Here is a 19,911-nt window from a genome sequence, read left to right on the forward strand (position 1 = left end):
TAACTTTGTAGCAATTTTATACTGTTCAAAATACCTTTTTATCGTTTACATCACTTTTCTACCTCCGCAGGTTAATCTGCATGGTGAGGAAGAATGAAGGAAAGATGAACTGATGAAGAAGACAAGAATACCAAAAATATTTTGAATATCTGCATCACTATAGGCTAAAATAATTTATTTTTTACTATGAACCAATTTATAAGTGTATAAGGTTTCATACTGTGCTCAACACTTAAAATAAACGATTATTATTATAATTGTTATCTACCTGATCTGTATAGTGCTGAACCACTTGCTGCCGCAATGGGACAGCTTGGCTACCCACTTTTCACATCACACATTTCATGACAATTTCAATACAATGTACTTTATGAATACTTTTTGGTTGTGCACAAGAATGAATTAATGTCAAAGAATGAATTATGCTCTTGCTGCTTTTTTAGATTTGTTAAAAAAATCCCCATCTACTATCGAAAAACCATTCATTTAAACAGTGCCATTTTGTTTTCCAAATGTAGCGTAGCATTCATACAAATATATTGCCAGACATTCCATAATGCAACAACTGACGAAAAAAACAGAGGTGGTAACCCACCTCATCTATATGCAAGATGATTTTAAACTTTTATTAGCCACTTTATTTTGAATCGGTGCAATTGATATTTGTAAGATTTTTTAATATCACTTTATCCATATCATTAGACAATTGGGCCAACTATTATCCTAATATGCCTTGTGAAACTTTGCAGGCAAGAAATATTGAAGAAATTTTCTCAACATATCAGGCGAAATGGTACTGGAAAAGAGATTTTGAGAGTTAATGTCACTCCCATGTTCACTTACCTCTTAATATTAGAAGTGTAAGATATACTCTGATTTAGATCCATGTTTTGCATTAAAAGCAACCATTCAATGAATCTGGGGGGGGAAAAAATAACAACATAAGACAACATGATTAAATATGCATGAAAAATTGAATTTAAAGTGTTTCTTAGCAAGACCTACATTTCTATAAATTGTGCCTATGTCTAACAAAATGCTTAAAAAATACACATAAAAGACAAATGCTCTGTTAGTTGTGCAATTTGTTTGATTCGTGTAACTTAACCACTCAAGGGATGAAGGGCTTGGGAGTAAAACATAGTGATATTTTGGACATTATTGAGTTTATTAAGAAAAAAGTTTATTAGAAGGTTTATGTATATATATATATATATATATATATATATATATATATATATATATATATACATACACACACACACACACGTGGGCAAGTCAAAAAATTAGTTGCACACCCCCGTCAAAAATTTTGGTACAGGGATATTTTCATGCAACGGGTTGGCAACACTGCAGACATGTATCTGTGGCTTGTGATGTAGCAGCATTGACGTGGCAGTTGGAGGTTGCTTGCTAACCAGTCATGAACATGTTTCGGCAGCTGCAGGTGGCATCCAAAGTGAAGTGTGTGCAGTGATTCGGTTTTTGTGGGCAAGAGAGTGTAACTGCACAGAAACCTTAAAACGATTGCGAAAAACACTTAAAGATCGACGGCCAGGTAAACTTTCGAAAGGCATTGTGCTCCTGCATAACAATGCGAGACCACATGCGCAAGACTAACGTCGGATCTTCTGCGCAAATTTCGGTGGGAAGTGTGGGATCACCCCCTTATAGTCCAGATCTTGCACCTTGTGATTTCCATGTTTTCGGACCCATGAAAGAAGGACTTGCAAAGTGATGACATCACTCAGATGACGAGGTGCACGCTGCAACCCGTCAATCGTTATCGGACGTTGGACGTGACCTTTAGCAGCAGGCATAAACAAACTTGACACACCTCGACAAATGTTTAAATTTGTTCAAACAAAGGAGGTGATTAAGTCAAAAAGTAGCTTCTGTATGGAACTTTTAGGTGCAAATAAAAGTTTTGTGAAAGCTTGCTCCCTCTTTTGTTTTCTCTTGTTGTGCAACTAACTTTTTGACTAATCGACCTCTATATATATATATATATATATATATATATATATATATATATATATATATATATATATATATATATATATATATATATATATTGATATATTTGTTTTATTTTACTTCGCTTTTGTGCCACTTTTGGCTAATTTTCGAATATGGAGATGAGTGATATGATGAAATTGATGAAAGGACACTCACAAACATCCATGCCCATTGTAGCACGATGTGCTACCCACTCTGCCACGGAGGCTGTCTAGAGGATATATATAGTAGATAAATTATTTTTTGTGTTCTCTTTACCAATTTCAGAAGCGTTCAATGAGACCAATACAAATTGCATGACACGACAATTACACGCGAAAATTGAAGGATGGCTCTTTTTACATTGTAACTCAATACTGACCAATATTTCACTTGACATGTTTTACTCCCAAGCCTTTCATTTGGAACATCTAATGCTTTGCCAAGACCTGTACAGGTGAGATCATGGATTAGGATAAAACACTTAACATGTCTAGCCACAGTGCAGTGTCGGACGAAAGAAAAAAATCCTTTCTTTTCAATGTAAATGATAATTTTAAATTTGAGGTTAACAAGGTATAGGTGGGTATAACATGCGAAAAATTCTTAACATCTAGCTACCACACCAGTTGTGCGTTTCCTTCTACATAATAGATGACGTGCATGAAAAGTGAAGATTTATATATCTCAAGCAATATAAGTGAGTTCACTACGTGTATCTCGTTAATTCTAAGTCCAGGTGCTGATATATTTATCCTTGCCAGAAGCATTGGTGTACACAGAGGGAGGGGCTGATGGGGCAACAGCCCTTCTGAATATTTTAGAAAATCCACATTTTCAAATAAAAGCAGTGAAGATCTTAGGAAAAAACAAAGTGATAAATGCAAACTCCCCCTTCAAATGCCCCTCAAGTGACATTTTTGAGAGTAGAAATTTATATATATATGCTAAATATCTTATTGTGTACCATCCCCTTAGAAAGCAGCTATGTCCTATCCACCAAGGGTGGCCGCAGGAAGGGGCCAGGGGATCCTATCCAGCAAGGGTGGCCACAGGAAGGGGCCAGGGGCCACCTCGCCCCAGATTTATGGAAAAAGGTAATGTAATTTGAATGGAGAAATTGTAGTGATATTTTATAACAAAAAATATTGTTTTCTATGAGTTATAGACCGTAAGTTATAGCAACTATTATTATTAGTGTTGTTCTTTAGTAAGGTTACATTTAAACTTAGTCTCTTTTACATTGATACTTAGTTCATTCAAATGAAAAGGTCCATTTTATTTTTTCTGAAAAAGCGTTTTATGCGAGACAGTAATTTCATGTTTTTGGATACCCATAGGTATATGTGACGTTTTAGTAATGAGGCATCTGCCCATGCGCAAGTGTGTCCAGGTAGCACGTGTCCGTTATCTAATCACCTTCACTTTCTTTCCCCCAGGTGGAACGCTGTGCTGAACAATGGAGCTGCCATTAAGGGATGTGTCCAAGGAAGAACAGCGGGGTGTAATTCGGTTTCTACATGCCGAAGGAGTACATCCAGTGGACATTCATAGGAGAATGAAAGATGTGTATCGGACAAAACAGTGAGAAAATGATGTAGGCGTTTTCGTGGTGGACGAAACACATTGAAGGACGATGCTCGGCCAGGACAGTTGAAAAATCGCAATCCTGATTGGACAGTGGCTGCTATTGACAACCTTATTCAAGAAGACAGACGAATATCCCCGGCAGACATTAGCGAACAAGTGAATGTGTCATTGGGTAGTGTGCATGACATTGTGAGGCACAGACTGGGTTGCAGGAAAGTGTGCACGCACAATGGGTGCCAAAGTGTTTGTCAGAGGAACAAATAATGTGCAGAATGGGAATGTCATTGGCTCATTTGATGCGATAGAGGAATGAAGGTGAGGACTTAATCAGCAAAATCATTGCTGAAGATGAATCCATCTGCCCGTATTACCAGCCAGAATCAAGGAAGGACAGTGTGGAATGGAAGCATACAGGATCAGCAAAACCAAAGAAAAGCAAGTCACAACCTAAGGTCGGCAAACTTATGATGACCGTACTTTTCGATCACCAAGAGCCACTGCTAGTGGAGTTCCTTCCGGAGGGACACACAATTAACGCAAACACGTACGGTGAAACACTGCATCGTCTACGGACATCAATCAAGAATAAGCGTCGAGGAAAACTCAGCAAAGGCATCATTTTACTCCAGGACAATGCTCGTCCCCATACAGCCAGACAGACACAGGATCTGTTGCAATCATTCCATTGGGAAGAGCTTAGACCACCCTGCATACAGTCCTGACTTGAGTCCATGTGATTTTCACATTTTCGGACCTATGAAGAAACACCTCAGAGGACGACGCTTTGCCTCGAGTCCTGAGCTGCAGGAAGGTCTCAGGGAATAGTTTCATTCCCAGCACAAGGACTTCTTCTACCAAGGAATTCATGACCTTGTTACCAAGTGGGACCAGTGTCTTACCTGATACGGTGAATACGAGGTGTGGCTAGAAAAAAACCGGACTGTTCCTACAATATCTTTTATTGGTTATTTTGTACAATATGAACATTATCCCCTTCAAAGAACTCCCCTGCACTATCAATACACCGCTCCATATGAATCTTCCATTGCTGGAAACAGTGCTGGAAATCATTTTCCAAAACCATGTTCATGACATCAGTCGCTTTTGTTTTCACAGATTCTACAGTCTTAAATCGGGTTCCTTTCAGTGCTGATTTGATCTTTGGGAATAAAAAAAGTCTCATGGAGCGAGATCCGGCAAATAAGATGGATGTTCTAACACTGGGCTCCCATACTTAGCCAATAAAGCCTTGACTGACAATGCCGTGTGGGCAGAAACATTGTCCTGATGAAGAATCCATGACTTGCTTTTCCACAAATCAGGTTGTCGTCTTCTTACTCGCCCACGAAGGGTGTCAGCTTCGTAATGAAATATTGTTGGTTGACAGTTTGACCTTCGGGTACACAATTCAAATCAATTCAACGACATTTGCAATGTTTGATTCCGTTTTTGACGTGCAAGACCGTCACCTTTCTAAACCTTTGAAACCACTCAAACACATGAGTGCGTGATAAACACACATCTCCACACACTTCCTTCAACAAGTTAAGTTTCTGTGGCGGATTTTCCGAGTTTGATAAGAAACTCCAGATTGATACGCTGTTCCACTTTCACACTTAATTTTTTTCCAACGGAGCACAGATGTACGGTCCACTTCGTCCACAAGCTACAGAAGAACTGAGCACCGAACACCCTGGGCAATCACACAGCCGATAGGCAAGATATCACATTATACACCCATGCACTGCTTATCCTTGACGCGCTTGCCGTTTGTCGATAGCAACATCAATCCAGTTTTTTCTAGCCACACCTCGTATGTGTAGCCAACTACTGTAATAAAGTTTCTGCAAGAAAGTGGACCTTTTCATTTGTATGTATTTAAAAAAACAGTAGTAGTAGTAGTAACAAAAATAGAAATAATAATTGATTATTTGCTTTATCTTACTTTTGGCTAATTTGCGAAGATGGGGATGAGTGATATGGTGAATGGACACTCACAAACATTCATGCCCAGGCCAGGATTCGAACCTGGGACCCCTGGCATTGTAGCACGATATGCTACTCTGCCACGAGGACCGGCTAGGAATAATAATAATAAAAACTGTATGACTCTGCCCCTGCTGAGAAAAATCCTGCGGGTGCCCTTGCTATCCACCTTTACAATTCCAGTCCCTCCCAAAAAGAATCCTGTGTATGCCAGTGGCCAGAAGTACAATGATTAGATATCATGTTGGTAGTAACACTGGTTTATTCCAAAGGATTAAGTTGGCGAGATACAAGTGAACACAATAGGTCAGAAAACAGACATTATGTAGAACACGACAGCCCAGCCCCAAAAAAGGCCATCCAGAAATGCTTCCAACAATGGTGGGAACGCTAGAAGAAGTGTGTACAGCTTGATGGGGACTTGGGTTTAAGACCTCCAAGTGAGTACTTGCATTTTTCATCGTCAAAATTTGGATACTTTTAGAATCAACCTTGCACCCACACAGAAAAAAAAGATATTTATCTTATTCAACACATGTGATGATTGTACACTACAATGATATTGAATGTCTGCTAATGCTAAATGTTATTGGTACATGTTATGAACTTACCAAATGGCTATTCGCCCAAGTTCCAATTGTTTAATTGTAAATTTATCATGGTGCACATATTTTTTTACAGGGTTTGGTTTCTAATTATATCTGATAACACATACTTCACTGAGTACTTGCTATGTGTTTTCTGGAGAATGTTTATTCTCTTCCATATAGTCCTGTAGGATTCTTTGTTCAGGAGCAGCCACATATTGATGCTGCCATCCACTTCACATGCGCGGGGTGCAAAGGAATACGTTGCTAAATGTTTTCATTGTTAGGTTATCCAGGTCAGATTTAGGGCTCTTATCATAAATAAAACATCCCAAAATCCTTTTGTTGTTAGGTAAGGTGGATAAGATTCAGGGCTGTTAGCATTCAAATAATGTCCCTAAACGCTTGAAACATTTGATCACCCAATATTTCGAGCATAAAAGACTCTTCAAGCTTCGATTGAAAGTTTGCAAGAACTCATGTCTGAGATGAGCAAAAACCAAGAATGCCTGCTCACGTAAGCTACTTGCCAAATCATATTTTTTCCAGTAACTACCAAAATAAGAAATCCAAAATTCTTTACTTCACGACTTTTTCTTAGCATTTATTTAATCGCCCCCTACTTAGGTATAGTTGGAAATTAAGAAAATATATATTTTTTATTCTATAAAAAACCCCTACCACAAGGCCAGTTACGATGAAAACTGAAGCTGTACTTTAACAAGAGGCTTGGAATTATGCAAAAATTAATGCTCCAGACTTCATCCTGGATGGGGAAAGGCTACATTACTTTATTTAATATTTTACAAAACTACATGCATACAAGAATAGAATGTAAGGTAACGGTTCCAATTGTTTTATGATTTTTTTTTTTTTCAAATTCTCTTAGCAGAAAGACTAATTACACTGTGCGACAATGAAAATTGCCGCAGAACAAAAACATGTGTACCTATGAAGTTCAGTACCCTGATGACGATAGTGAAAACCTTTTTACGCTATCACCTAAACTTTTCTCTGAAAACACAATTTTGTCAGCGCACGACTGCAGGTTATTGTTGTCGCGCACTTATCATCACAGACTGTTACTAGGGCTCGACAGTGCATAGGGGAGGGGGTGGAGAGGGAAAAGATAGATAGACACTTGGTTGAGGTATGGTAAGGTATAATGGAGTTGCAGTTATTTGCATCAGTCAGTTGCTAGTGGGATCACGCGGTGTCTGTTCCTGCAGTGTGTGCCATACCAAACTCCTAACGTGAAGAATACTGTTTGTGCATTGTTACCCTGCCCCCGTGTCAGGGCAACAGTGTTTTTTTTTTCCTTATTGAAATATTTATTAATATGTTAATTAATTGGGTAATCAAGTGTATAAACATATATACGTGTGATTAGTGTAAATCCATTTATTATGCATTTTTAAGTTCGTATTATTCCATGTATAAATACCATGTAGCTCTCTGTTCTTGCTTCGTGTTTCGAACGTTCAAAAGAAAGGTGGGCAGTTTAGCTGTTAAAGATTAAAAATTTTGAAAGAAGGGCGGTTGGCAACAGACGCCAACCAAACGTATATAAACTCGCAGATGAGAGTAGGGGAGGTCGGCTGTTGGAACTGAGACTTGGAAGGGAGAGGCTGTTTTTGCTTCGGTTAGCTAGGACCGGAGGACAGGTCTCCCGAAACGGATGCTGTAAGAGATTGGATTGCCGGGCAAGCTAGTGCCTTGGTGTCCAGTTTACAGGTAAAAAGGTAGTTTGTACTGGATGTTGTTTTGAAGTAATTACGGTGCGCCGGGCAGCCTAGTGCCTTGTCACCGTGGAGGTTGAGAAATGTACACATCGGGCGGCCTAGCGCCTGTTAAGACGTTTCTTGGAGAAACGCGAGTCTACCTTGTGACAAGCGTACTCCTGATGTAATTCATGAAATGTAAAGCATCCAGGTACAAACAATAGAGATTCCAACATCAAAATTAGAGTTTTGGCCCGACAATTAGAGAAATGAACGTACGGATACGACTTGTATATACTTCAACTTTTATGTTAATTAAACTATAGAAAATATCCAAAATTTCCGTTTTTTAATTTCACACATGCTGGACAAGGTAATTTATCCCCCTGATCATAAAGGTTTCGCAAAAGGTTTTCCGTTGTCTCTTGTAGTTAATTATATAATTATGTTGACTTGTAGCAACCCACGTGCATTGTCGTACAAAGAAAGATACCCCTAGACAAATCTGAGCCGAGTACGAAGTGCATCGAACCTCGAGTGCCAAGGTAAAGTGTGGGGGACAGACGAGCAACAAATTTACTTGGGGACTCTGTCCGCGATTGAACTTAGTTATTTGAGGTCTTGTCGCAGGATATTGAAAGAGATTTTTGCTTGAAAGTTGAGGAGAGAAACGGACGAGGATCGAACCGATGATCTTGCGAAACAGAAGAGGGGAAGTTACAAGAATGTCGCTTGGTAACTCGAGTAGGTCCAGCCTGACCGCGTCAGAACTTTCTGTTGTTGAGGAACAAAGGTGCGTTCCAAGAGTGACAATGGAGGAAATTCGTTTGCCGCTTCCGACATTTGAGGGAAATGTAGGGAAGGAAGATGCTTTTTCGTATCTGGATAGGATTCAAGATTACGCGAGAACGCTGAAAATTTCTGAAGATGATCTTCTGAAGCAGTTTATTCCTCTTTCGTTGAGAAATGAAGCGAGGGAGTGGTTTTCGTTCACGGAACCGTTCGGTGATTTTTCACACTTCAGGCATAAATTCTTGCAGGCTTTTCATGGATTGGATTGTCAGAGAGAAGCAGAGTTATTTTTGTCGCAAAGGTTTCAACTTGGTAACGAGGGATTGGCGGAATACGTTCGCAAAGTTGACAGGCATTTTAGTAGGATAAGGAATTCGGCTTCTTCACAGGAGAGAATTGACTTTGTGAAATCGCACTGCAATCCGATATTTAGGAATTATTTGTACAACAAAGCTTTCACTTCTATGAGAGAAATGAGCGAGTACGCCCTGGAATTACAATCGGAGTTTTTGGAAAGGCAGAGATTCAAGTCTTTCGTTTCTGAAGACGAAATTCGCAACTTGGCTCTGAGAAAGTCCGTTAACCAGGAATTCGAAGAGGAGAGGGGGAGAAAGAAATCTGATATTTTCTTGGACCCTGTGAGCATTGGTTTTGACCGCCCGAAAGTCGAGCGCCTGAGGGCTGAACATGTGGTTTCACGCCCTCCACCCTCGCGGCTTGCGGTGAGGGATGAAAACAAACAGAACCGCTTTTCGAAAGAAGATTGCCAGCGAAATAAATTATGCTACACTTGTGGACAGAAAGGTTGCAGAGCTTCAAATCACCGTAGGAAAAACAAGATAAATGAACGTGGGAATGAAGTGACAAAAAACGCGTAGAATCGCCACGAATTTGTCAAGTTCGTGGCGTGGAAACAGCAAATTTTACGCGGAAGGAAAATTTTTCACGTCACAATGTAAATGTAAAAGACGTAAGGGAACCTATCGTTTTATGCAACGTGGCTAATGTGGAAGTACACGCATGTATTGATATGGCGTCGTCCAATAACTTTGTGTCTTTGGAGGTCTTCGAGAAAATGAAGACAAATGGAGTGAAATTGAAGGGTTGCAGAACTAAAGTAATACTTGCGGAAGGAAATGTAGAATCTTTGGGGAGCGCTTACGTGAATATTAAGTTTCACGGACACAAGGCTCGGGATCAGATATTTGTGTTATCAAATGCTAATCATGAAATGTTAATGGGAAGGACATTAATGGCTAAGCTGGGACTTGTACCCATGATTCATCGTAACGGGTGGGCAATTGAGCCTGATCTTTCGAAAATCGTGCCTTTTGATTCGCCGTCGACACGTGACAGCGTTGATGCTGTTGGTTCTAGGGGACTGGGTTCGACCACGGATGGAGTCGAAGGGGTCCGAGAGAACGTTTCTGCTTGCGGAGCGGAGACACGTAGCAGCGACATCAAAGGGGAGGGGGTTGACGAAGAGAGAAGGATTGCCATGCTGATGGAGGGTACCGATATCTCAGAGGAAAACAAGCCGAAATTGATTGCCATACTGAGAAGGCATATTGATGTTTTTCAAGATAAACCGGGATTAGCAAAGGATTACGAGGTTCGTTTGGATGTGAATGACGAGAAGCCGTTCCGAGCGAAACCTAGGCCACTTTCTGAACAAAAGAGGAAATTAATGAATCAGGCTGTTGAGCAGATGCTTGAAGACGGGATCATTGAAAGGGGTGACACAGATTACCTTTCACCACCTATTCTTCATGTGAAGAGAGATAACACATGTAAAGTGATCATCGACAGCAAAGGCTTGAATAAGAGATTGGAGGCTAGACATAGAGAAATACCTGATATTAGGTCGACAATATGTAAGCTTTCTTGGGGAACTATATTTACAGTTCTGGATATTCCGTTTGCATTTGCAAATATGCAGATTTCTGAAGATACAAGAAAATATGCAGGTTTCTTGACAGAAATGGGAACGTTTAGATACAAAAGGTTATTTTATGGCTGTCGTAGTGGACCTTTTCACCTTGCAGAACTGATGCAGAAGACGCTAGGAGAGCATTATCAAACTGATGCAATATGTTATTATGATGACGTAGTGATTGCAAACGCTACCGAGGAAGAACAACTGAGTGTGTTGGATTCTGTCCTAGAAAGATGAAAGACAAAGGACTGACGATTAGTTATCGAAAGTCACGTCTCTTCAGAAAGAAAATTGATTTTCTTGGGTTTACAATTTCAGAAAATACGATATCTTGTGCGGAAAGTAAGAGGAAACAAGCAGAGCAATTGCAGCGGCCGAGAAATATCACGCAAGTTAGGAGACTAGTAGGTTTCTTAAATTTTCTGTCGGATTTCATAAAGGACCAAGCAAAGATATCCAAACCGATCACGGACTTGTTACAAGGAAATAGGAAATTTTCTTGGGGAAAAGAACAAGAAGAGAGTTTGCAGAAGTTGAAGGATGCAATTGTAAATAGCCCTGATCTCAAGATTCCTGACGTTTCGAAACCGTTTCACTTGTTTGTAGACTGCTCTGACATAGCGCTTGGCTATATCGTCGCTCAGGAGGACGATAAAACCAGAAAATTGCAGACTGTTGCATTTGGGAGTAAGAAGCTGTCTGAAACTCAGCGTTCTTATTCTGTGACAGCGAAAGAGTTATTTGCGTTGACCATGGGTCTGGAGAAATTTGAATATTACTTTCTGCAAGCACCGGAAGTGATCGCTTACACTGACCATTCTGCGCTCGTGGATATCTTGAAATCTTCTCATATTCCGAGCCACATAAACAGAATGATAAACAGGGTGACCAGGTTTCCAGTTACAGTAAAATACATTGCCGGTAGGAATAACACAGCGGTTGACTACTTGTCGAGGATCGAAGCGGGATTCTCAGAAAGGGAGAATTACATTGGATCTTCGGATGCAGAAGAGAATTATCCGATAGAGGACATCAAGCCTGAAGGATATTTCAGATTAGAGATGCCGGATGGGACGATAATGGAACACCATGAGATTCCTAAAGTCGAAGGCAAAGTGTGTCAGAAATTCGACCGGAAGCAGAAAAGGAAAACGGAAGCGATGTTTACAGATGCAGCTGGCAACACTGTAAATGGAAGACAAACGGACGGACAGACAGAAACTTCGCCGCCCGTAGATCTTAACGATAAAGAAATGTGGAAAGGAGAACAACAGAGTGATCCTTACTTGTCGAAATTAATTGGATGTTTAAATGGAGAAGAAGTTGAAATAAAGGATGCTCGAGAGAAGAGAAAATTTGACTTTTATCTGCAACATTCCTGTCTCGACGATGATGGACTGCTTTACCGTTTCGTTGACGAAAACACTGGACTTTATCCACCGTTTAGCTCCAGATTGAAGCTGTGGGTACCAGAGAAGTTGAAGAATGAAGTACTTAAATCTTCGCATGATGATTTATTATCTGCGCACTTAGGACATGGAAAGACATTGTTTAAGGTCCTAGAGAATTATACTTGGGACGGAGTAGTCAAAGATGTCAGTAACTATTGCAAAAGTTGTATCACTTGTCTTTAGTATAATCCTGACAACAGCAGAAAGATGGGCTTTATGAACTCGAGGAAAGCTACTGCGCCTGGATACAAAGTGTTTCTGGACATTTTTGGACCACTGCCTACAAGTACGAAGGGGAGATACAAGTACTGTTTGGTCATTCAAGATGAGTTCTCAAGGCACATTAGTTTGACACCGCTTAGAACTACAACGGCGAGGACGATCTCGCAAGCATTCTTGAAGTACTGTTTTCAGTCAGGATTCCCGAAATACGTTGTCAGTGACAACCAGAGTGTATTTCGAAGCAAACTGTATTCACAAACGTTGCGTTCTGTGAATTGCAAGCCGGTCTATATTACGCCATATAGACCGAAGGGAAACAAATCAGAAGCAGCTATTAAGATAATCAAGCAAGCACTTGGGAAGTTCTGCAGAGAGCACTCGTCGTGGGCTGAAAATTTGGACGCGATAAGTTTTGCCATTAATAATGCAACGAATTCGATGACTGGATTGAAGCCGTCATTCTTGTTCTTTGGACGTGATTTGTACACACCGCATGACACTCGGAAAATGGAGCTTCAGAGGGAAGATGGAACCGGGGAGGACATCACGGCGGAGAGACAGATGGATTACGTCATGCAGTTAAAGGAAAGAATGGGCGCGGCTTTCGAATTTGCAAAAGAAAAAGAGGAAAAGACGAGGCAAAAGGCGTCAAGGGCCTACAATAAGGGCAGAAGAAGGGTTAATCTTTGTGTCGGAGATCGAGTATTGCTTCAAGAGCATAGAATATCGTCTGCTTTTAATAAGCAAACTGCGTGCTTTTTCCCGAAATTCAAAGGGATCTACAGAATTCTGAATTTCACTACTCCAAATAATGTTGTTTTGGAAAAGGAAGCTGAGGGGAAGAGAGTTCTGGCTAACGTTGACCAGCTGAAGGTCATTCCGAGAAGAAATTGAAAAGTGTGAGGGAAAGCATTCGTCCCTAAATTCTACCCTGAGAATCCATCTCAAGGGGAGGGGGTAGAAGGTCTGTGAAAAATGATGGAAAGGAAGCCGAGTGAACGACTTCTAGTTTGTACAGTAGTAATTAAGTTCCTGATTTATTGTCGCTACACATTAGTGTCCTGGTAAATTTATTTCATGAGAATGTAAGATTTAAATTACGGACTGTTGGATTTTATGTTATGTAAACCTTTTACCGATAAAAGTAGATGAATATTCTGCACACGAGGACATGAGATTTTCATCGCTAAGAGAATGCTGAAGGATGGCAGTTCGATGCCCGAAGAAGGAAAGGAAAGATCCTTATAGATGGAAAAATGAGAAAGCCATTTTTAAAGTCGGGTCGTGTGATCAAACGATAGAACTTTTGAAAGCATTTGAAGCTGAAATTCGACAGAAGTCGAACCAAGTAGCACAGAAGTCCCAGACGCAAGGACTAGGGGACTAAGGAGCCGGTGGATCTTCGAATGGACCGAGGAGAGGCTGAGTCGACCCTAGAGTGGGAGCCGGACTTGTTTCTTTGAAAGGTGGAGGAGCTGAATCTGCCTGCACCTGGGAGCAGACCAGATGACCAGATGACCGAGATGTCCAGGAGATTCCAGGATTCCGGAGGAAGAAACCGTGTGGAAATAGGATATTTAGTGCAGTGAAATCGAGACTCTTCTTTTGAGAGAGACGTTTTGACGTGTAGTGAAAATAACTTTTTCAGTGAACTTTTCTTTTTCAGATACAGTGCTTAACTTTTCTCAGTGACTTTAAGACAATTCACACAGACTGAAATTTAATTTCAGATTGAATTGTAACGCTGGGGAGGGGGAATCTGTTACCCTGCCCCCGTGTCAGGGCAACAGTGTTTTTTTTCCTTATTGAAATATTTATTAATATGTTAATTAATTGGGTAATCAAGTGTATAAACATATATATGTGTGATTAGTGTAAATCCATTTATTATGCATTTTTAAGTTCGTATTATTCCATGTATAAATACCATGTAGCTCTCTGTTCTTGCTTCGTGTTTCGAACGTTCAAAAGAAAGGTGGGCAGTTTAGCTGTTAAAGATTAAAAATTTTGAAAGAAGGGCGGTTGGCAACAGACGCCAACCAAACGTATATAAACTCGCAGATGAGAGTAGGGGAGGTCGGCTGTTGGAACTGAGACTTGGAAGGGAGAGGCTGTTTTTGCTTCGGTTAGCTAGGACCGGAGGACAGGTCTCCCGAAACGGATGCTGTAAGAGATTGGATTGCCGGGCAAGCTAGTGCCTTGGTGTCCAGTTTACAGGTAAAAAGGTAGTTTGTACTGGATGTTGTTTTGAAGTAATTACGGTGCGCCGGGCAGCCTAGTGCCTTGTCACCGTGGAGGTTGAGAAATGTACACGTCGGGCGGCCTAGCGCCTGTTAAGACGTTTCTTGGAGAAATGCGAGTCTACCTTGTGACAAGCGTACTCCTGATGTAATTCATGAAATGTAAAGCATCCAGGTACAAACAATAGAGATTCCAACATCAAAATTAGAGTTTTGGCCCGACAATTAGAGAAATGAACGTCCGGATACGACTTGTATATACTTCAACTTTTATGTTAATTAAACTATAGAAAATATCCAAAATTTCCGTTTTTTAATTTCACACATGCTGGACAAGGTAATTTATCCCCCTGATCATAAAGGTTTCGCAAAAGGTTTTTCGTTGTCTCTTGTAGTTAATTATATAATTATGTTGACTTGTAGCAACCCACGTGCATTGTCGTACAAAGAAAGATACCCCTAGACAAATCTGAGCCGAGTACGAAGTGCATCGAACCTCGAGTGCTGAGGTAAAGTGTGGGGGACCAGACAAGTAACAGCATGTTCGCGTGTTTCTTGTGTTCAGCGATGGCTAGGAAGTGTGTTAATTTACCAAACCTTTTCTGTTATGTGTGTGGTGAGTTTACGACGAAATCTCAAAGACATCCCATTTCCCTGCTTGTCAAAAAGACGTACGAGTTGTATTTTGAATCAAAGGTAGATGAGGTTAAGTGTTGGGCACCACAGAACTGTTGCTCACGTTGCTCCCGCTATTTAAGAGGCTGGTTGCATGGAACCCACCCATCTATGCCATTTGCCGTACCACAGTTGTGGAGGGAACCTAGAGACCACATAACAGATTGCTTTTGTTCAATGAAACTAACTGGAATCTCAAGTAAATCAAAACACACAGTTTCATATCTAAATTTGGAATCTGCAATGCGTCCAGTTCCGCATTCCGATTCTGTCCCAGTTCCAAAACCACCAACGGAATGGACACTGGAAGATGAAACAGATGGTGGTAGTGACCAACCAACACGAAGATCTTGATTACACGCCATCTACATCACAGCCCCAACCACAGCCATTGTCACAGGCAGAATTGGCATGAACCCGTTGTTGACAAAGACAGTGTGCTGTTACCACCGCTCCATCTGAAATTGGGCTTCATGAAGAATTTTGTGAAAGCAATGGACAAAGACGGCAGGGTTTTAAATTTTTACTGTCCAAATGTCCTGCAATTAGTACTGCAAAAATTAAAGAAGGTATTTTCATTGGTCCTCAGATTCGTGACTTGATGAATGACATAACCTTTGAAGAGTTGCTGACAGATACTGAGAAGGCAGCTTGGCTTGCCTTCAAAGATGTATGCAACAATTTCTTGGCTAACATCAGGTCTGACAATTACAGGGAACTGACGGAACACATGCTGGACTGTTACAAGGCTATGGGGTGCAACATGTCTTTGAAAATACATTTCCTGCATTCTCATTTGGATATTTTCCCACCTAATCTCGGAGATGTGAGTGACGAACATGGTGAGCGATTTCACCAAGATATCGCTGCCATGGAAAGACGATAAAAGGGAAGATGGTCGCCAAACCTTTTGGCAGATTACTGCTGGACACTCGTACAAGAAGTTCCACCATCCACCCACAAACGGAAAGTTTCCAGGACATGTTTCTAACTTATAAATACATTTCAAGCTTTTTGCAGCTTTCTCGTACCTTTTTATGTTTTGTAATACAAACAATTAATTTTGTTCCATGATCTGTATTTTATCCAGCTACAGGTTCCTCCTGTACTGTAATGGATTCGTTTCCAAGTGTCGCGAAAGTTGCTACTTTGTTTTTCATGAATTACAATATATAGCTCACTATATGAAATATAGGCTAAGTGGCACATGTAGCATATAGCATATTGTAGGTTAGTCGCGTGTTTCTCACAAATCCAAAATATAAAAAAGGAAAGTTAAAAATTGTACTTACATATGTGAGTATATTGTTCCTCCTGTAGAATGACGTTTGAGAGATTGACTATCTCCTTCTTCAGGTTCATAAAAAAACTAGGTACTTGACATAGTACTGCGTCAAAAATGTAATATGAGGATTGTGGTTAAGGGTTGGTTTGGATACATTTAAAATATTATGTTTTTGCTATTAGAAGTACGTAAAAAGCATGTCGTTCCCTAAGAAAACTTGTACAATAGACCTATTCACAGGTAAAAAGTTAAAAATCTAAAAAGCCTGCTTGAAAAACAATGCAACTTGCAGGTTCGGCCATTCCTACCCACAGTTGGGTAAATTTCGAGTTTGTGTTAATTTATAACACATTATTTGATTGATTTTGAGTTAACCAAAATATTTTAATACTCCGGAAGACATTTCATCCAAATATCAGACATAAGTAGGATTATATTTATAGGAATAAAATAATCATAACTTTTATTGCTGGGTAAGTTAGAATACATATCCACGTTAATTTTAAAAATATTTATGCTGGTATTAATTCATTCACTTTTAATGATAATTGAAATTTTAGCAAGGCATGTTTTTGGCAACAAAATCCCGCTAATATTTTTTTATTAATTTTTTGTTTTACTAAAATATTGATATCATGTGATGTCATATTTTTTTTCTGGAATGCCTATTGTTTGGTTAATATTGTTGTGAAATTTCAAAAGGATTGAATCATGTGTGTGCGAGATAGAATTTATTTTGTAAAGCGCTGCAGGTTTCAATGAGGGCTTCGGAAATGAAGGGAAACGAGAGTTGGCTGAAAGTTCGAGAGGCCATAACTGTGAAACCAGATGAGTTAGAGGCGAAAAATTTTATGTGGTTTCTTACCACCATGGAAGGATTGAATGTACCAAATTTCATAAAAATCTGAGATGGTGGGTTCCCTGGCCTGGTTGAACTGACGTGGAATGACCCTATGTTGAAAAAAAAAAAAAACAGCTTTAAAATTACCTCACGCACTTCTCATTGACACGATATTCTCAGTAAATATCGCAGAAGCGTGGGAATGAATGTAGAAGTAAATCGGAACCTTAGTAGAATGCATTTAGGGACTTTATTTTAATGCTAAGGACACCAAACCTAACCACGATAGCATATATTGAACAAAATATTAAGTGATCGCTAAAACTCCGCAGTATGTGTTAACAGACATAAATCGAAATCGAACCATGTAAAAATTGCATTCGTAGCATGATGAAATCGCAATAAAACAAAATGAACTTAGGCCAAAAAATCAAGCAGTCCCAAATTCCTTTTGTTTTATTGCGATTTCATCATGCTACGAATGCAATTTTTACATGGTTCGATTTCGATTTATGTCTGTTAACACATACTGCGGAGTTTTAGCGATCACTTAATATTTTGTTCAATATACGTTTTCGTGGTTACGTTAGGCTTGGTTCCCTTAGCATTAAATGCATTCTACTAAGGTTCCGATTTACTTCTACATTCATTCCCACGCTTCTGCGATATTTACTGTCGCTTGTCGACAAAGAATATCTTATCCATGAGAAGTGCGTGAGGTAATTAAAAGTTGTTTTTTTTCTCAACATAACTAACTTTTATCGAGTCCAAACAGTGCTCATTACTTTAAGGAAGGTTCAAATTTCGTGTGACAATGATTTCCAAAATTCTACGATAATTAGTCTTTGTGCTAGGAGAAATCATAAAACAATCAGAACCGTTACCATCAAGCAAAATAAATAAAATATATCACATCCTAATAAAATAATTTTAAATAAAACTTATAATATTCTAGGATACTCTGAAATAAAAACTAAAGCAAATCCACCACCACTATATTCAACATTAAATCCTGAAACCAATTCAGATTCCACTCCACAAAATCAAATGGTGTTCTCTTCCTTTCAACTAAACAAGACCCTAATCAAACCATAGATAAACTAAAGGCAATGACAGTAAAGTTAACGGTTCCCATTGTGGTACTATTATAGTTATGGGGGTGACACCTATAAATCATATATTTCGCACTTTTTTACATTGCTAACGTACTTTTTTGGAATGTGGAACATTCCCTAAAGTGAAATAATGCATTTCTAACTAAGATAATGTCCATTTCTTACATTTACGAGTACTTACTGTTACAGTGTATAGTCGATTAATGCAGTGCTGCAACCTCGTTCACCGGAAAATACCTACTTTCGTGCCTGGATTTGAAATTATGCTAATACGTCGCAAACCATTGACGTTAGCCCCACAAACCATTGACGTTAGCCCCAAAAACCATTTTCCGTAAGGTTAGGTTAGGTTAGGCAAGCATAGTTAAAAAAAAAAATACTCGACATGTCATGTTCTAGTGAAAATATGGCGAGGCTGAAACACTGACTATGGGACATTTCTCTCGTGCAGAAAGCAAATGGCGGCAGTAGAAACAGCGTGTCGGACAGAGATTTTCACAGAAAACAACATGTATTCACATTAAAATGGATCAAAACTACATTCACGAACTTCCACAACGCTACAGAAAATGATTTCCGTAAGTACTTTCTCCTGTAAATTTGAAGAAATCCGTCATCCCTATACTATAATGTTACCCAAATGATTATTCAGAACGAGTTACGACAGTTCAAGTTTGTGCGGTAAGAAGTTATTAGTGATATTGTCTGCACAGTCTCTCAGATGCGACGCGGATACTCATGTTACAAAATCGTAAATACAACATATGTTATAAAATATGAGGGTACTAGTTTACTATACCGGAGACACCTATCAATGATTTATTTCGCAATTTTTTACATTGCTAACGTACTCTTCTGCATTGCGGAACATTTCTTTAGGTGAAATAATGAATTTATAACGAAAATAATGTCTATTTCTTACATTAACGAGTACTTACTGTTGTTCCTTATTTCCCACAAACCATTGACGTTAGCCCCACGAACCGGTACCAGTAGTATAAGCCGGAGACACATTAAACTCGTTTGTTTTCAAATTAAAATCATTGCTACTTACCTCATATGCATAGCGGTTTTTCAAGCTGGGGATCACTTTTTTCCCCATGAAAAAAGGATTATTTCTAACATTATAATCATTTATTGGTCGTTGCTAATTCGGCGCGCAAATTTTGACTCACGTTGTTTATCGTCAGCTGATATGCAGTATCGTCAGCTGATGTGCAGTGTTTCCAAACTTATGAACCGATAAATGCCGCTCAAACTATTCACAAAAGGTTTTTAAGCTAAAATTGAGGCTAGACTCTACTTTACGTCCTTATCTGCATGCTGATTGCTTCTTTGTGTTCGCGGTGCGCGATCGTTGTACGGCACCCGGCATCTCTTCGGGTAAGTACCTTTTTCTTTTTACACTTTCTGTTCACGATAGCCACACTATCCATTCACGGGGTCGAGGTATGCCTACGAGGTTAGGTTAG

The 19,911-nt window shown here is 39.6% G+C and overlaps 1 protein-coding gene across 1 annotated transcript in view; it reads right to left on the bottom strand.

Annotated features, from left to right (window-relative positions):
- LOC145989840 (uncharacterized) overlaps positions 1-19,911 on the bottom strand; it is a 300,187-nt gene that overhangs the window by 278,509 nt on the left and 1,767 nt on the right. The window contains exon 2 of the mRNA XM_083125242.1: positions 844-918. Coding sequence (XP_082981368.1) covers positions 844-896 — 53 coding nt within the window. The 5' untranslated portion in view covers positions 897-918. The remainder of the gene's footprint in view (positions 1-843; positions 919-19,911) is intronic.

Source organism: Lepisma saccharinum, chromosome 7 (genome assembly GCF_977018435.1).
Source record: "Lepisma saccharinum chromosome 7, izLepSacc3.1, whole genome shotgun sequence".
In the NCBI taxonomy this organism is placed as follows: domain Eukaryota; kingdom Metazoa; phylum Arthropoda; class Insecta; order Zygentoma; family Lepismatidae; genus Lepisma; species Lepisma saccharinum.